This window comes from Pongo abelii, chromosome 2 (assembly GCF_028885655.2).
Source record: "Pongo abelii isolate AG06213 chromosome 2, NHGRI_mPonAbe1-v2.0_pri, whole genome shotgun sequence".
NCBI classification, from domain to species: Eukaryota; Metazoa; Chordata; class Mammalia; order Primates; family Hominidae; genus Pongo; species Pongo abelii.
Genome location: NC_085928.1, coordinates 128902959 through 128923195, shown reverse-complemented (window position 1 = coordinate 128923195; position 20237 = coordinate 128902959). Strand labels below are relative to the sequence as shown.

General features: G+C 37.0%; 1 protein-coding gene and 1 pseudogene across 4 annotated transcripts in view; one reads left to right on the top strand and one right to left on the bottom strand.

The window, feature by feature from the left end:
* The window catches only part of NGLY1 (N-glycanase 1), a 64387-nt gene that overhangs the window by 33426 nt on the left and 10724 nt on the right, over nt 1-20237 (bottom strand). For all 4 annotated transcript variants that reach the window (XM_024244703.3, XM_054552497.2, XM_024244705.2 and 1 more), the window contains exon 3: nt 11449-11694. In XM_024244703.3, coding sequence (XP_024100471.2) covers nt 11449-11694 — 246 coding nt within the window. The remainder of the gene's footprint in view (nt 1-11448; nt 11695-20237) is intronic.
* LOC112132598 (transcription initiation factor TFIID subunit 9B-like) lies at nt 2194-3041 on the top strand (annotated as a pseudogene).

The window sequence follows — 20237 nt, the reverse complement described above, 5'->3', positions numbered from 1 at the left end:
GATCCTATCTCTTAAAAAAAAAAAAAAAAAATTAAGTAGTCAGGCATAGTGTTGTGTGCCTGTAGTCCCAGCTACTCAGGAGGCTAAGGTGGGAAGATCGCTTGAGCCCAGGAGGTCAAAGCTGCAGTGAGCTGTGATTGCCCTACTGCACTCCAGCCTGGGCAATGTAGTCTCAAAAATAAATTAATAAGTAATATAAAATAAATAATATAAAATAAAGAAGAAAGCATAGATGGTGTCAAACGGTAGAATAAACATGGCTAAAGAGTGATCAGTCAATTAGTAACCAAAGGCATTTTCTGAGAATGAGGATAAAAAGAACAAATAGACATTGAGGATAAATCCAAATCTTCTCACATCCAGTTAAGGGAAATTCCAGAAAGACAGTAAAAACAATGGAAGAAGGCAACTGCTCAAAAAAATAACAGAAATAAATTTCTCATAGCTGAAGAGCTAGTATGTATGGAAAACAAAACAAAAACAAATGCTAAGCATATAATGGTGACATTTTACGATAGCAAGGCTAAAAACAAAATCCTAAGAGTCTTCAAGTAAGAAGAAACATTACATGCAAAGAAAAAATTATTTGATGTCAGATATTTCATTGGAAACAATGAAGCAATTTTTTTTGAAAATCTGAGGGAAAATGATTAGGAACACAATTCACTCCCAGTCAAACTAATCATGTACAGGTGCAAAATAAATACATTTCCTGATATGTAACAATACAGAAAGTATATCACTCTCAAATCCTATCTAAAAGAATTATTAGTAAAGTTATTATAGCCAAAAAAAAATATAGCTTACATAAATTTTTAAAAATAAATACATACTTGGGAGTAGGAGCTAAATAAAAGCACCAGTACAAGTTTCGATTGGTATAGATAATCACAATTGGAAAGCAAAATCTCAATTTTTCATAAGAAAGGTAGCAAGGAAGGGAGCAGAACAGAGGTTCTTGTCTTATGGTAAGATGTTGGTAGAAAAATATAAAATTAAAAACTTGCATTACAGATTTCAGGTCAATAATTAAAAGACTAAAAAGATTATATTTAACTTCCTAACTCTTAAAGGAATAAACCTATTATAGAAAACAATTTGATCTAAACAAAACAGGGAGAAAAGAAAAAAAAAAGCAAGAACATAGACAACACAAAATATCAGAAATAAGTTTAAACATATTAGCAATTAGAATAAATGTGAATGGGTTAAATGTGCATATTGCAAAGTAGAGACAGGTCGATAACAACAACAAAAAACCATTACCAAATACTTACATGTCAGGCACTGTATTAAGCACTGGAATGGGTGCACAAGACAGACATGATCAATTTAAGGTCTATAGGGAAAAGGTCTTAAACAAATAATGACAGACCCAGCACAGTAACTCAAAAATATTTGTCTGTGTGTGAATGTGTTAGATACTGGAAAAACAATGGAGACCAAAATAGATACGGGCATTACCCTCAAAAATCAAGTAGTCTATGGATACAAAAACAAGCAAATACTGATAAACAATGTTCATTTACTCAAATTTTATCCTTTATTTGCTAGGTGCTGGGGATATAATGGTTAAAAATTAATCACAGGGATAAATATTAAGCAAACATATAGCATAAAATGAGACTTTACAACAAGGTCCTTGAACCTGAACTTCTTTGTGGCACAATAGGAAGGATGAGAAGAAGCTAACAAAAAGGGAAGGAAAAGACCATTCCTGTCAGAAGGAACAGCACAAAGGTAGCTGGGGATTGCTTAGCATATTTTGAAGGATCAGAGAGATCAGTGTTTAGTACCCAGACAATTAAGGGGAAAGCGGTGGAGAGATAAAGATCTTTCTGGTCGCTTTTCATTGCAATGATAAGCCATTAAAGAGACTTAAGCAAGAAGAGTAAAACGATCTGATCTGTTTTCAGAATATTACGTTAGCCACTATGTAGAGAAAGCAGGCATCAGAAGACCCCATGGCGGACTACTGCAGAACTCCAAGAGAGCTGGTGGCTTAAATTAGGGTAGTTTTACAACTGGTAGGAAAAAAAAAGCGAATGGATATGAAGACTTTATTAGGAAATAAAATCAATAAGTTTTGGTGACTGTACTATGAAGTCAAGAGTATTTGGAAAAGGAAAACAACACATTAGAGATGATTCATGGGTTTTTTTTTTTGGATATGAGCAACTGGGTCAGCACTTGAACCACTTGCAGCAGGAGAAAAACCATGAAATGATCAACTAAGTTAAAGACTACCAATAGGCTCTCTCTCTGGATAACGAGTGGCTGGATAACATGGAATCGGGCAAGATGGCACTTCCCAAGAACGCTCCTAGGAATGCCTTGGTGATGGCAGAGATCTTGAAGGATATGGATGAATCACAGCCTACAAACCAAAGGTTATAAATCAGATTTTGGAATTTGCTTTCCGAAATGTGACTACAATTCTGGATGATGCAAAAATTTATTTGAGCCATGCTAAGAAACCTCATGTTGATGCAGATCATATGAGACTGGCAATCCAGTGTCGTGCTGATCTTTTACCTCTCTTCCCCCAAGAGGTTTCTTACTGGATATTGCAAGGCAGAAAAATCAAACCCCTTTGCCACTGATTAAGCCATATGCAGGACCTAGACTCCCACCTGATAGATACTGCTTAACAGCTCCAAACTATAGGCTGAAGTCCTTAATTAAAAAGGGACCTAACCAAGGGAGGCTAGTTCCACCATTAACTGTTGGTGCTGTTAGTAGCAAACCTACCACTCCTACTATAGTGACCCCACAAACAGTGTCTGTCCTAAATAAAGTTTCAACTCCAATGTCAGTGACAAGCCAAAAATTTAACAGTGCAGATTCCACCTTCTCAGTCCACACCTGTCAAACCAGTTCCTGCACAACTGCAGTTCAAAATGTTCCAACTAATCCCTCAATGACTGGGCCCCAAAATATTCTTATTACCACCAATATGGTTTCATCATAGAACACAGCCAATGAAGCAAACCCACTGAAGAGAAAAACAGGAAGATGATGATGACAATGATACTACATAAGGAATTATAGTCTAGTCTAGATGCATTTCAAAAGGAAAGCTGGTTTTGAGCCCAACATACTGAACTAGAATATTCTAGATCTTCTCGTTTTACCTTAAAAGACTGTAGTATTTTTCATATTAGTTAAAACTGTTAGATCTCTTTAGTAAACATACAAAATGTGCTTTTCATTAGGCTTCAATTACAAACAGTTAAGTACTTGTTTCTTAATAGTTTCATTAATGTTGAGTCCTTATATGGCAATTCTGTTTTTGAGACACTTTTCTGCCTTCTATCACTGACAGCAGCACCTAAGTTTCAGGTTCTACAGCCTGGTCAGCAGATTTATCTTTTACAGCATAATTTCTAATCTACATTTAAATACTACTTTATTTTATAAGGTAATATAGCCACTTTTGTTGTCACTAGCTTTTTTATTTTTACCAAATCTCTCAATTTAGGAAACATTTTTGGAAAGAGTGGATTTAGAGGAGAGATTCTAAATCCATTTTGAATGTATTTGTTTCCTGGCCTTCCTTAATTCCCCAACTGAACTCCCTTTCTAAATCCCATTCATTTTCTGCACCTACCCCATAGGCTTGTTTCTCTCTATTGTTCTTAAATGTAAAAGGCCATACCTGGAATTTAAAAAATATCATTCCTGGTAATACAGCTCAGTGTCATTTTCATTTTTTAAAACATTCTCTACATGCCTAATGTTTTGTGATTCACTTTAACCTGATGGTTTGCATTTGCTGTTTTTCACTCTATGTCAGAACAGTTGGGTTCTACTCCTTAGTTTTTATGCCTGTTGAGCTTTCTGTGCTTTTGACAGGTAGTTTTGGGTCAGTTACAGTTTTAGTCTTGTATTTCAAGTTGATAACTCTAACATATTTCACATTTCTAAATTTAACAGAGATGCTATAGGTTAAAATTTCTTTTGATAAGTAATTACACTGGACCTAGGCAAAACCAATGAAGAACAAGTGTTTTCTTCCTTCCCTTTTACCACATACATATATGTTTTGATCACTGCTGCTTAAGTCCTCCAATTGGTATAATTCAGATTACATTTTTAGCTAGTTGCTGAGGATATCACATATAAGATGGGATCAAACCTGAAAGTAAGACACTAATGGTTCTCCATCCTCTAAAAGGCCAACAAAGAAAACAAACTAGTGTGACGTGATGTGACTTGCATTTATGTGCACTCTGCACTGGTTTCCCAATAATACTGTAATATTGCTGAACACTTTCCCTGTTTTCCTCTTATACAAATCTTAAAGTCATACTGGGAAAGATGGCAAAGCTTTTGAGAAAATAAACATACTTGTTTTATTTTTCTTAAGTTCAACATATATTTGCAGACTTTTGTAAAATAGATGTTCATATCATAATTTAGAATTTATAGCCAACGATCCTCAAAACAGAATTTTCATCTTAGGATAGTGCTTGATATATCTAAGAAAAAGTCCAGTAACAGAGAAGAAATGTCTCAAATGTCTCATCAGTTTTAGAGTTTTTTGATACTAGGGAAAGGTAATAGAAAAACAGGTAAAATGTATAAAAATAGACCTGATCAACTTCATAGGAGATAAATATTTGTTATATAACATAGGATATCATTACTTGAATGTTCTCAGGGAGGCAGCAAGTCAAAAGGCCTAGGTTCTAGTCCTAGCTCCATCATTCACCAACTGTGTGACCTTACTTCACCTCTTAGCCTTGCTCTCAATAGTAGTAGGAAAATAACACCTACCCTGCCTACCTCCTCACAGGGCTGTTGTAAGGGTTCGATTGGTATACGTGAAAGTTCTTTCAAAACTGTACAATACTATATGACTATAAGGAAATACTAATGTATTTGTTCCAAGGTTATTAATAAAAATTTGAGCTTAAAAGAAAAAAGACTACCGAATGGTAAAAAACAACTGAAAAAAGTCAATTAAATTTGGGAACATGGCAATCACTGATTGTAGTAAGAATACAGTCTAACAATAGCATTAATAAGGAAAACAATTTGCAAGAGACTGAGTCATACAAGTGCTGTGCAACAGTGGGCTGGCTAAGCTGTATCAAAGGAGCTGTACGAGAAGGTCCACGAGGATATGGACAGAAAGTATGAGAATTTCTATTTATATTTTGTCTGACAAGTAAAACAATTAAGTTATAATAATATTTACTATCTGAATTAACATTGCCTCCCTCACAGACTGGAAAAGCTACCCTGAGGTAAGAGAAAAAAATGTCATAAAGTCAAAGGGTTAACAGTGGCACCCGCACTCCTACTTCTGCAGCTGTCATGTGACAAAGTTGTGCAGTTCAAATGTGCTGGGTTAAGTGGAATTACAGATTATATCGTTTTAACTAAATTAACCCTCAACCTAGCTTAAAAAGATTACAAAGAACTCTAGGCCCTGAGGCTAATACTAATAATAAAAGCACACATTAACAAAGAGAAAATGGCAAGGCAAACACATCATCTGCTTTTTTAGCATAAGCACTTCAACGGCTACATTTTAGTGCAAAAAAGAAAATCACTAACAATCTAATAAGATCTAACAAAGCCCCTTAAATTCAAAATTATCAAGACTATTTTTAATATGGATTTGTATACATTCATTAGATAATATAGTATTAATAATTTTTTTGGTGGGGCATGGTGGCTTATGGCTATAACCCTAGCATTTTGGGCAGCTGAGGCAGGTGGATTGCTTGAGACCAGGAGTTCCAGACCACCCTGAGCAACACGGCAAGACCCTCATCTCTATAAAAAATAAAGAAAAATTAGCTGGGCTTGGGGCACACACCTGTAGTCCCAGCTACTTGGCAGGCTGAGGTGGGAGGATCATTTGAGCCCAGGATGTCAGAGCTGCAGTGAGCTGTGATCATGCCACTGCGTTCTAGCCTGAGCAACAAAGTGAGACCCTGTCTCAAAATAAATAAATTTTTTTGAATTAAACATATTATTTACTATTTAGATCCTCTTTACATTGTTTTATAATGTGCACAGTATATTGCTGTAGTAGAACATGTATATAACATATAAACAAATGAACAAAAATATATTGACAATATGTGCTCAAAAATATTTTACTGATAGGGCGTATAATTAAAGTATGGAGACCCACTAGAAAAGTATATAAGAAATAAAGATGCAACAATGAGTACTGGGAAGAGGAAGTGAAAAAGACAGGGCATGGAGGACCAGGGATATTTGTGTGTTGCCTTGTTTCTAAGATAGGAGAGCTTAAAGGTAAAGCTCTTAAACATTAACCTGCTTGGTAAAAATGTAGATTCCAAACCTCACCCCTCTTCCATTTTGATTCAGCCAGCCTGGAATTATGTTCAGAAATTTGCATGTGATGCCAGTGGAACAACCTTAAATGAAAACTGGCCTAGAACAAGGTTTAAATGCCACTAGGAAGATTCCCCAAGAAAAGAACTGGTCCAACATGGGGCAATGTCCATGTGAGATTCCATGGTGAACAGAGGAGAAGGGATACAGGGAGAGAGGAGCAACTGGCCTTTATTAAGAGCAGACACATTGCCTCCATTACAGAAGAGATGGGTGCAACAGCTTACAAAAGAAATGTAGAGTTGGTGATGACAAGTCCGGGGAATTCGCCATGGAAACAAATATGCTCCTTTACTAGGATTAGTATAGAAACAGAAAAAACAAACAAACAAACAAAAGAAATGTCTCCATTTTTATTTGAAAGAATTCATATTAAAATGAAGCACTTATAGTGTCTCATTTTATTTTTCTTAAATGCAGACTTTCATTTACCAACAAGGTAAGAATTCATCCAGAGTATTTTTATTTTCAATTTAATTCTTTTCAATCTGGAAATTACCTCATTCATTGTAGTTTTAATGGCACTCAAAATATTTTAAACAATAAGGTTTATTTTCTTGCCTTATTTCTTCACATATTCATTGGCACAACTCTGAAAAAACTAAGTCATAAAAATAGAAGGTTGCTGATTACATGGTGATTACAGCAGCTGGGTAACCATGTACTAATGCTACATAAGGCAGCAGTTAATTGAGAGACTAAAGTTACTTAGAGTACAAATGGAAGTTTAAAATGTGAAATCTGCTGGTTTTAGATCAAAGAGATTTTTTCTTCACTAATCATACTTCCAATTATTTTGATTTCTGATATGAGATATATTTAAGACTTCATAAGAAAAAAAATACAATGTGTATAATTTTGTCAAATCGTGGGAATTAATCAGTGGAAGTTAGATTAGCAAATTCACTTCTTTAGTTAAAAAAAAACACACACACACACACACAACAAATCAAGGCTTGAGCCTACTTGCCCTCTCTTTAATTTTATGCAACCCTTTATTTTGAGGCTTTAAAATTTAGAACCTGTTTTTAGACATAAAAATTTTGTTATTTTAAATATGTTTTAATCAACTTGTGACTTCAATAAACTTATTTAAAGAAAAACTTTTCTATTTATAAAGGTAATACATGTTGCTTCAAAAAATATTTCAGAAAATACTGAATAGTATAAATAATACGAAAGCACCCATAATTTCATCACTCAGAGTACATTATGGTTAAGATGTCTGTGTATGGCCTTCCAAACCTTTAAAAAAATGAACATACATATATATGTATGTGTGTGTATATGTTTCTAATAAGAAAAATCAAAATATTACACACATACAGACAACATATGTTGTTTAATTTTGGAATTCTCAGTTTACCTTTTTTCCATACAATGATGTTATTCATGTCAAAACAGACCATATCTTCATTTTTAACAGACACTAAGTATGCTGATATAAGGACACAATGTAATCCCCTATCAAAGGGCATGCAGGTATTAGTTAACTTTTAAGAGTGGTAGGTTCACGAAAAAGAAAGGGGATGTTTAAATCTTATGTTCAAATAGGTTTCTTCTCTTACAAAGCTAGCACACAGGCCGGGGGCGGTGGCTCATGCCTGTAACCCAGCACTTTGGGAGGCCAAGGTTGGCGGATCACCTGAGGTCGGGAGTTCGGGACCAGCCTGACCAACATGGAGAAATGCCATTTCTACTAAAAATACAAAAATTAGCCAGACGTGGTGGCACATGCCTGTAATCCCAGCTACTAGGGAGGCTGAGGCAGGAGAATCACTTGAACCCAGGAGGCAGAAGTTGCGGTGAGCCGAGATCACGCCATTGCACTCCAGCTTGGGCAACGAGTGAAACTCCATCTCAAAAAAAAAAAACCAAAAAAAAGCTCACACACAGATCTAGACTAAGACTAAGAGGTTGCCTTACTGTTGGTTTATGAGATAAAATTAGTTTTAAAATTAACTAGTTCGTTTTTATTATTTATCATTATCTGATAATATATGACTTTTATAATTTCAATGAAATAATCACAAATTATGATAATTGGTTTAAATAAACACATACCCATATATAAATTGGCAGTAATTTCTAGAGTGATAAAGAGTTGATGAAAAGTTCCTAACAATTTCATATACATACTCAAAGTAGTCATGTGCTAAATAAAAGCATACATTTAGATTAGCTGAGTAAAAAGTACTGAATGTATATTTTAAGCATATTATACTTCAGAATCACATTTTCAACCTAGATAAAGTTGCGAAGCTGGAAACACAATGCTTCTAACATTCTGAGGTACCGTGTCATTGAAAAATTGTCCTTGCTGTTTTGAATCTGCTTTTGGAAGGCAATGGGTATAAAAATAAAGGATTATCAGAAAGTTACTTCCATTAGGAACACTAAACACTTAGCATGTACAAACAGCAAGTTTGAAAATCAATTAAGTCATTAGGCAAATGCAAATTAAAACCAAAATGAAATACTACTTAACAACCACTAAAATGGGTATACTGAAAAAGACAGTAACAATGGTTGGTGAGGATACTAAGAAACGGGAAGCCTCACATATTTCTGATGATAAAGTAAAATGGTACAATTTTGAAAAACAGCTTGGTAATTTCTTAAAAACATAAATATAAACTTACCATACAACCCAGTGGTTCCACTCCTAGGAATCTACTCAAGAGAAATAAAAACATATGTCTACACAAAAATTTGTATGTGAATGTTCACAGCAGCATTAATCATAATAGGCAAACATGGGAAACAACCCAAATGTCCATCAACTGATGAATGGAAACAATATATGGCATATTCTTAAAATGGAATATTATTCAACAATAAAAAGGAACAAAATACTGATATATCCTACAATATGAAGAACTTCAAAAATGTTACACAAAGAGCCAGAAACCAAAGATTACATACTATATAATTCTATTAAGATAAAATGTCCAGAAAAAGTGGCAAGATTAACTTTCTAACAATCACCACCACTATCATCATTTATTGAGTATCAATATATTCCAGTATTTTGTATCTTAAAAGCTTACTGGCAGACGTCAACATCAGTGACTATCCTTGACTTATACGTCAACATTTTACTTGATATAGTTTTAACCAAAAAAAAAAAAAAAACAAAACAAACTTCTAAGTTCACTAGGACTTATCTAGTTTATACACAGGTTAAATGCTTTAAAAAAATATCTCTCTGGCTCCCTGACTTTGGTACATTTTAATTCTCAGTATCTCCACTCAAAATGGGCAAGGTAGAAGAAAACTGTCAAATTCTGTAGTATAGCAACTAATGATGAAAGCATAATTAACAAAATACTTTAAAGAAATATGTATATTCCAGTGATCCACGAATAACCAAGAGTTGTCTATGAAAAACAAGATTCATTCTAATTTCTCTCAACTTCTTTAATACAGAAGATATTTTGTCTGAAGGACTAGAGTAGTAAGAATTGATATATACTAGCCTACTAATAGCATACATCTTTGAGAAAGTTTATTTTCTTCTAAACTAGAATGTGTCTTGCCAACAGAATGACATTCTGTTTTTAGTGTAGTGTTTAGAGGTTTTCTGGTGACTGACAGGATTTTAAAGACCTGGAACTATATCTGAATTGTAAGGTTAAGAACTAAAAAAAAAGGGCTGGGTGCGGTGGTTCACACCTGTAATCCAGCACTTTGGGAGGCCAAGGCAGGTGGATCACTTGAGGTCAGGAGTTTGAGACCAGCCTGGCACACATGGAGAAACCCCGTCTCTACTAAAAATACAAAAAATTAGCCAGGTGTGGTGGCAGGTGCCTGTAATCCCAGCTACTCGGGAGGCGCAGGCTATAGAATCTCTTGAACCCGGGAAGTGGGGGTTGCAGTGAGCCAAGATCGCACCATTGCATTCTAGCCTGGGCAACAAGAGTGAAATTCCATCTCAAAAAGAAGAAAAAACAAAAATTAGCCAGGAGTGACGGTGCGTGCCTTTATTTCCAGAAACTCAGGAGGCTGAGGCACGAGAATCACTTGAACCTGGGAGGCAGAGGTTGCAGTGAGCCAAGATTTTGCCACTGCACTACAGCCTGGACAGAATGATACTCTTGTCTCAAAAAAAGAAAAAAAAATGAGTTTAAACAAGATTAAGAAAATGTGAATGGCTTTCCTGAGCCAGGACACTAACAAAATAATACTTAGCCCAGGAAAGAGATATTTTGTAAAATAAAATGTTTGCAAGTTTTTTGCAGATTGGTTAACTATGTGCATTTTAAACTATAATACTGCAATTAAAAAGATAAAGTAGGAAATCTTAAAAGATATATTCTAACACTGTAATTGGAAAACTCCTAAGAAAAGATGTTAAAAATCAAGAAAGATGTTAAGTGAGCTTCTGTAACTGTACCAACCTTAACTGCAAAACTGATGAAGACCTAAGGTATTCAAAATGGAATGCACATGATCTCAGGGAGGGGCATAAAAATCCACTGAGGTGCTTGTTAGACTCACAGAAATATCACAAGAATTTTTCTGACAGTAAAAACTTAGGAGAAGAATACATAAGGACCTTGGTCAAAAGAGATTTTTGTAAACAGGATAATTTCCTATCAAATGGAATCATTTCAGTTTATCAAGAATGCCTGTAAGTTTGACTTTAGTTCTTCACAAGTATATATGGTGTATACCAATAACAAAATTTCACTAATTTGCTAGCAATTAAATTAATTGCTAGCAAATTAAATTAAATTAAATCCACTATCATTAAATTAATGCATTCTTAATTACCTTAAACCTAAAGAAGCTTTTTTATTGAATTAAGGTATTGATAATGGTTGTGCTGTTGGAAATAACCCCCACAATGAATGGCAGCAGGTACAATTTAGATCAGAAGTATTAATGCAGTAGAGGAAATTTGACAATTTTTTAAAGAGCTGAAGAAATTTGGATGTTTTAGAGTTATAAGAACTAAGAATAAAATATGGGGCATAAATTCAGGAATAAATCATAATACATTCCAAAGCTTTTGCTGTTTCAACACTTTCAAAGAAACAGTTAAAGAAGGTTTAATTCTAACATTACCGTTGAAGCAGATGGTGGATCTGATGACTGCCCTTGATGGTTCCTTGTGTGCTGGTTTAACCCACTGGGATTTGAAGACGGTGTTGTAGGAAGCTGGGTACTGGCTGCAGGTTGCTGAGATGACTTTACTTTGTGGCTCTTATTTGAGCCATCCAATCTGCTACTTCTCTCTATGGCAATCAGGTCACGAATTTTTTGCAGCTGCTCCACTGAAGCTTTTTTAGGAAAGATGAGATGTGTTTCTCCCTGGAATTTACAAAATTAGAAAAAATGTGAACCTTTGCTTTATGCAGTATTCTTTTGTGCGCGCGCGCGCACGCACACACACACACACACACACACACACACACACACACACACACACACAGAGAAACGTATAATGAAACCAATAGTATAGAATGTATGTTTCTAAAATCATACTGTTTTCTTACCATCGTGGTTCTTTTTAAATACAGTCTAAGGTAAATAATGCCTAAACATAAACCAGAAAATAAAAAAAAAATTATCTCCTTTTTGGCATTTAATCCTTAGCCTATTTAATGTAATTCAAAGGACTTTCAGGAAAAAATATTTGATCTTCTAGAAACAGTAAGTCAGAAGGCCTCATAAGGGTTGCAAAAATGCATATTCCTATCCTCTCTGCAATAGTATATGATACTACTATTCTCTATGAAATTCCCTATGAAATAATAATGACAATAGAGATACAGCCACACAAAAGAATCCAGGGTCACATAAAACCAACAAGAAGTTATCTAACAACCTTTGAATCTTGTTAATCTGAGTCTTTAAAGAATAGCTACATGATTAGAAGTCTGTGTATGGAGTCCACTAATTTTTCCAAGATAACAAAAAGTACACCCTGATAGTCAATCCAAAACTATGAATGGGTAACAGTAATAGGAAGGTAATCCGAACAAAACAAAAGAAATAAAAATCATGTATTTCAGTAGTGATTCATTTAAAGAATACCTATAAATATGCTAAGAATGCTTTAAAATAAAATGCTACAACAAATTCTATAATGTAAAGCAGTAAATTACAAAACAAGAAAAAAGGTGAAATGAAATGACAATGTATTTGATCAAATTTCCAGGTATTGAAAAGAAACAATGTTAAAAACAGTAATTTCTCCAACTGCAAACGAGATAAAAAGTTGCAGCTGGGCATGGTGGCTCACACCTGTAATCCCAGCACTTTGGGAGGCCCACATGGGCAGATTACCTGAGGTCAGGGGTTCGAGACCAGCCTGGTCAACATGGCAAAACCCTGTCTCTACCAAAAATACAAAAATGAGCCGGGCGTGGTGGCGGGTGCCTGTAATCCCAGCTACTTGGGAGGCTGAGGCAGGAGAACTGCTTGAACCTGGGAGGCAGAGGTTGCAGAGAGCCGAGATCGCGCCACTGCACTCCAGCCTAGGCGACAGAGCAGACTCAGTCTCAAAAAAAAACAACAAAAAAAGGTTGCAACAGCATGCAGTACACAGACCTGCAGATCATGAGGATTTAAACGCCAAAATCGACAATATTACTGTATTTCCCTGGTGATGGCAGACCTACAGGAATCAACTGAACAAGCCATTATTCAATGACATGAAAGTCAATTCCATCTGAATCCTTTCTAAAAAGCTGGACTAGACCAGCAAGCTCCATGTGTGATTCATAATTGCTATAAAAAAGACAACTACAATGTATTGTCTTTGCGTGTTCTAAGTACTGTGCTAGGCATTTTTTTCTTTGAGGCAGGGTCTCCCTCTGTCACCCAGGCTGGAGTGCAGTGGAATGATCAAAGCTATAACCTCAAACTCTTGGGCTCAAGCGATCTTCCATCCTCAGCCTCCCAGTAGCTAGGACTACAGGTGCATGCCACCACACCTGGATGATTTTTTTTATTTTTTAGAGAGACAGGGGTCTCACTCTTTTGCCCAGCTGGTCTCAAACTCCTAACCTCAAATGATCCTCCCACCTCAGCCTCCCAAAGCAAAATGCTGGGCGTTTTAAATACATTATCTCAAGTAATACAACTACCCTAAAAAGTAGGTATTAGATTAATACTTTTTTTTTTTTGGAGATGCAGTTTTGCTCGTTGCCGTCTGGAGTGCAGTGGTGCCATCTCGGCTCACTGCAACTTCCGCCTCCCAGGTTCAAGCAATTCTCCTGCCTCAGTCTCCCGAGTAGCTGGGATTACAGGCATGCGCCACCACGCCCGGCTAATTTTTATATTTTTTAGTAGAGACAGGGTTTCACCACGTTGGTCAGGCTGGTCTCAAACTCCTGACCTCAGGTGATCCACCCACCACAGCCTCCCAAAGTGCTGGGATTATAGGCGTGAGCCACCATGCCCGGCCAATACTCACTTATATGAAAACACAAAGGCTCAGGGAAGTTAACCTGCTTGAAGCCACAGAACAACTGGCAGAGCAGGGATTCAGACTCCACGACCTTAATCGTTATGCTATAAATGAATCCATCTTCAACTGAACAGAGACTGAAACCCATGAGCTTGCACAAATAGTTGAAGGGAATGAGCAGAGAACATCTGTACAACTGTAATGATTAGATGACTGGCACAAATTGTAACACAACGACTTTTTCAACATTAGAAAGAATCTTCTCATATCTAGGAGGAGGCCTAGGAAGAGAAACCAGACATCTGGTTTAAAACCAAATATAAAGGCATCTGATCTCATACTGTTACTGGAACAGCACTGAGAAAGGCAAACAACTCCATGGACAGAGAAGGAAAAAGAGCATGACAGGTTATTTAGATGTAGGTCTCAGTCCACAACTCAGAGAGGGCCGCAGTAAGACAGATATGCTGCTCATGCCATGCTCCCTTCCCTTCAGTCTCTTTACAACCAGTCCTAAAAGAAGATATAATTATGGCCAAAGTGTCTGTATCAAAAAATTTAACCAACAGCCCTGTTATTTTCATAAATGGACAAAATTATAAGCTTAATGCACTAGATGTAATAATATTTTAAGAAATCAAAAAGAGGCCAGGGGCAGCCAGCACTTTGGGAGACTGAGGCGGGCAAATCAAGAGGTCAGGAGTTTGAGACCAGCCTGACCAACATGGTAAAACCCCGTCTCTACCAAAAATACAAAAATTGGCTGGGCACAGTGGCAGGCGCCTATAATCCCAATACTTGGGAGGCTGAGGCAGGAGAATTGCTTGAACCCAGGAGGCAGAGGTTGCAGTGAGCCGAGATCATGCTACTGCACTCCAGCCTGGGTGACAGAACTAGACTCTGTCTCAAAAAAAAAAAAAAAAAAAAAATCAAAAAGAATTCTAGTATTTACCAAATTTATTTCTCAAGGCATTTTTGTTGAGACAATTCTTATCACAGGATATTTAGCAAAACTGACCCTGACCACTAAATGCTGAAAATATCGTCCAGTCAATAAAACAACCAAACTGCCCTAGCAAATTTCCCATGCTCATCTTCAACAGGTTGAAGAAAGAGGTGCAGGTGGAGGGGGCAGGTATGGCTCCTGGTGGAAAACTACTCCGCTGAGATAAACTGTAGGGTCACATATCCATTTGGATCCTAATCTTTTTCATTTCAACGTCACTCTCAGAAACTGTCATAAAAAAGAATGCAGCCTCAGAGACAAATGGGCCTAAAAGTATCCAGAATTTTAATATACAGTTGAAAATTCTGGGATAAGTCTTAGGTTCATACTCCATTTTCAAAAGCCCACCATGCTGGGAAAATTAGATATCCATATGCAGAGGAATGAAACCAGACCCCATCTATATCTTACCATATACAAAAATCAAATCAAGATGGATTAGACGCTGGGCACGGTAGCTCACGCCTGTAATCCCAGCACTTTGGGGGGCTGAGGCAGGTGGATCAGCTTCAGGTAGGGAGTTGGAGACTAGCCTGGCTAACATGGTGAAACCCTGTCTCTACTAAAAATACAAAAATTAGTCGGGCGTGGTGGCAGGCACCTGTAATCCCAGCTACTCGGGAGGCTGAGGCAAGAGAATCACTTGAACCCCAGAGGCGGTGGTTGCAGTGAGCCAGGATCGCACCACTACACTCCAGCCTGGGTGACAGAGCAAGACTCCATCTCAAAAAAAAAAAAAAAAAAAAAAAAAAAAAAAAGATGGGCCTGTAATACCAGAACTTTTGGAGGCCGATGTGGGTGGATCACCTGAGGTCAGGAGTTCAATACCAGCCTGGCCAACACAGTGAAACCCTGTCTCTACTAAAAATACAAAAAAATTAGCTAGGCATGGTGGCGGACACCTGTAATCCCAGTTACTCGGGAGACTGAGGCAGGAGAATCACTTGAACCCGGCAGAGGCTGCAGTGAGCAGTGACTGTGCCACTGCACTCCAGCCTGGGCAACAAGAGGCGAAACTCCGTCTAAAAAAAAAAAAAAGATGGATTAGAGACTTAAGTGTAAGACCTTAAAGTATAATCTTAAACTATAAGACTACTAGAAGAAAATATTGGGAAAACACTGCAGGAAATTGGTCTGGGCAAAGATTTCATGAGTAAGACTTTTTTTTTGAAGCGGAGTCTCACTCTGTCGCCCAGACTGGAGCGCAGTGGTGCGATCTTGGCTCACTGCAACCTCCATTCTCCTGCCTCAGCCTCCCAAGTAGCTGGGACTACAGGCGCCCGCCATCACGCCCGGCTAATTTTTTGTATTTTTAGTAGAGATGGGGTTTCACCGTGTTAGACATGGTCTCAATCTCCTGACCTCGTGATCCGCCCACCTTGGCCTCCCAAAGTGCTGGGATTACAGGTGTGACCCACGGCACCCGGCCTCATCAGTAAGACTTTAAGAACACAGGCAACTAAAGCAAAAATTGACAAAAGGTATTACGTCAAATTAAAAAGCTTATGCACAGCAAAGAACAAACAATGTGAAGAGAAACTAGAAAGTGAAAGAAAATATGTGCAAACTATTCAAATGACAAGGGATTAAGAACCAGACTATAAAAGGAACTGAAACAACTTAATAGCAAAAAATAAATCTCATTTAAAAATGAGCAAAAGAGGCCAGCGCAGTGGCTCACACCTGTAATCCCAGCACTTTGGGAGACCAAGGTAGGCGGATCACTTGAGATCAGGAGTTCGAGACCAGTCTGGCCAACGTGGTGAAACCCCATCTCTACTAAAAATACAAAAGAATTAGCTGGGCATGGTGGCGTGCACCTGCAGTCCCAACTACTCAGGAGGCTGAGGCAGGAGAATCACTTGAACTTGAGAGGTGAAGTCTGCAGTAAGCCGAGATTGTGCCACTACACTCCAGCCTGGGCAACGAAGTGGGACTCCATTTCAAAAAATAATAAATAAAAATAAAAATGAGCAAAAGATCTGAATAGGCATTTCTCAAAGGAAGACATACAACTGGCTAAAGGGTATATGAAAAAATGCTCAACATCACTAATTATCAGAGAAATAAAAATCAAAATCACAATGAGATATTATCTTACTCCAGTTAAAATAGCTATTATCAAAAAGACAGAAAATAAATGCTGGCAAGGATGCAAAGAATCTTTATACATTGCTAGTGGGAATACAAATTAGTATGTAAACTAAGAAAAAGAGTATGAAGGTTCCTCAAAAAAACTAAAAATAGAACTACCATATGATCCAGTAATCCTACTGCTAGGCACATATCCAAAAAAGGGTAATCATTTTTTAATGATCTTTAATTTTTTTAAAAAAATTCTTATGCTTAATTTTTAAGCATTTTAAAATTTCTTTTATTTAATTCTATTTTTTTATTTCAATAGGTTTTTGGCGAAGGGGTTGGTGTCTGGTTACATGGATAAGTTCTTTAGTGGTAATTTCTGAGGTTTTGATGCACTTATCACCCAACTAAACGTGTAGTCTTTTATCCCTCGCACCCTTCCCACTCTTCCCCTCTCCAAGTCCCCAAAGTCCACTGTATGATTCTTAGGCCTTTGCGTCCACATAGCTTAGCTCCCACTTGTAAGTGAGAACACGTAATGTTTGGTTTTCCATTCCTGAGTTACCTCACTGAGTTACCTCGCTAAGTGAGTTACCTCACTTAGAATAATGGTCTCCAATCCCATCCAGGTTGCTGCAAATGCCATTATTTCATTCTTTTTTATAGCTGAGTAGTATTCACAGCATTCCACTTTTTTGTTTGAGACAGAGTTTTGCTCTTGTCACACAAGTTGGAGTGCAATGGCATGATCTCAGCTCACTGCAACCTCCGCCTCCCGGGTTCTAGTGATTCTCCCCTCAACCTCCCGAGTAGCTGGGACTACAAGTGCCCGCCACCATGCCCAGCAAATTTTTGTATTTTTAGTAGAGATGTGGTTTCACCATGTTGGCCAGGGTGGTCTTGAACTCCTGACCTCGGGTGATCCACCCACATCAGCCTCCCAAAGAGCTAGGATTACAGCCATGAGCCATTACTGCCTGGCCTCCACATTTTCTTCATCCACTTGTTGACTGATGGATTGATTCCATATTTTTGCAATTGCAAACTGTGCTACTATAAACATGCGTGAACAAGTATCTTCTTCATATAATGACTTCTTTTCCTCTGGGTATATATCCAGTACAGGAATTGCTAGATAAATGGTAGATCTACTTTTAGTTCTTTAAGGACTCTCCACGCTATTTTCCATAGGGGTCATACTAGTTTACATTCCCACCAACAGTGTAAAAGTGTTCCCTTTTCACCAACATCTGTTATTTTTTGATTTTTTAATTATGGCCATTCTTGCAGGAGTAAGGTGGTGTCACACTGCTGTGGTTTTGATTTGCATTTCCCTGATAAAGATGTTGAACATTTTTTCATGTTTATTGGCCATTTGTATATCTTCTTTTGAGAACTGTCTATTCATGTCCTTAGCCAACTTTTTGATGGGATTTTTTTTTCTTGCTGATTTGTTTGAGTTCCTTCTAGATTCTACATATCAGTCCTTTGTCGGATGCCTAGTTTGTGAAGATTTTCTCCCATTCTGTGGGTTGTCTGTTAACTCTGCTGATTATTTATTTTGCTGTGCAGAAGCTTTTCAGTATAAGCTCCATGTATTTATCTTTGTTTTTATTGCATTTGTTTTTGGGTTCTTGGTCATAAAGTCTTCGTCTAAGCCAATGACTAGACCAGTTTTTCTGATGTTATCTTCCAGAATTTTTTATGGTTCCAGGTCTTAGATTTAAGTCTTTCATACAGCTCCAGTTGATTTTTGTATAAGGTAAGAGATGAGGATCCAGTTTCAATCTTCTACATGTGGCTTGCCAATTATCCTAGCACCACTGAATAGGTGTTCTTTTCCCACTGTTTTGTTTGCTTTGTTGAAGATCAGTTGGCTGTTAAGTATTTGGCTTTAATTTCTGAGTTCTTTATTCTATTCTATTGGTCTATGTGCCTATTTTTATGCCAGTACCATGCTGTTTTGTTGACTATAGTCTTGTAGTATAGTTTGAGGTCAAGTAATGTGATTTCTCCAGATTTGTTTTTTGGTTAGTGTTGTTTTGGCTACATAGGCTGCTTTTAAAAATTTTAGGACTGTTTTTTCTAGTTCTATGGAGAATGATGATGGTATTTTGATGGGAATTGCACTGAATTTGGAGATTGCTTTTGGTAGTATGGTCAATTTCACAATATCGATTCTACCCTTCCATGAGTATGGGATGTGTGTTGTCTATGATTTCCTTCAGCAATGTTTTGTAGTTTTCCTTATAGAGGTCTTTCATGTGGTTGGTTAGGTATATTCCTAAGTATTTTATTTTATTTTATTGCAGCAATTGTAAAAGGAGTTGAGTTCTTGATTCTCAGCTTGGTTGTTGTTGGTATAGAAATAGTGCTACTGGGTTGGGTACATTAATTTTGTATCCTGAAACTTTACTGAAGTTTCTAGAGTTTATCAGCTCTAGAAGCTTTTTGGATGAGTCTTTAGGGTTTTGCAGGTATATGATCATATCATCAGCAAACAGCAAGAGTTTATTTCTCTTTACCAATTTTGATGTTCTTTATTTCTTTCTCTTGTCTGACTGCTCTGGCTAGAACTTCCAGTACTATGTTGAACAGAAGTGATGAAAGTGGGCATCCTTGTCTTGTTCCAGTTCTCGGGGGAATGCTTTCTACTTTTCCCTGTTCAGTATACTGTTGGCTGTGAGTTTGTCATACACAGCTTTGACTACCTTAAGGTATGTCCCTTCTATGCCAATTTTGCAGACCTGTCTAGTGCCGTCAGTGAGTATTGAAGTCTCCACTGTTATTGTGTTGTTGTCTATCTCATTTATTAGGTCTATAGCAATTGTTTTATAAATTTGGGAGCTCCAGTGTTAGGTGCATACATATTTAGGACTGTAATATTTTCCTGTTGGACTAGTCCTTTTATCATTAAATAATGCCCCTCTTTGTCTTTTTTCTACTGTTGCTTTGAAGTCTGTTTTGTCTAAGAATAGTTACTCCTGCTGGCTTTTGGTTTTCATTTGCATGGAATATCTTTTTTCACCCTTTTACCTTAAGTTTATGTTAGTCTTTATTTATTAAGTGAGTCTCAGAGACAGAGAATACGTGGTTGGTAAATTCTTACTCATTCTGACATTCTGTGGAGCATTTAGGCCATTGACATTCAATGTTAGTACTGAGATGTGAGGTACTATTCTAGTGATCATGCTAGATATTGTGTGACTACTTTGTTTTTTTCATTACGTTATTTACTGTTTTATAGGTTCTGTGAGATTTACGCTTTAAGGAGGTTATAATTTGGTGTATTTCGAGGTTTTACTTCAAGATTTAGAGCTCCTTTTTAGCAGTTCTCGTAGTGCTAGCTTG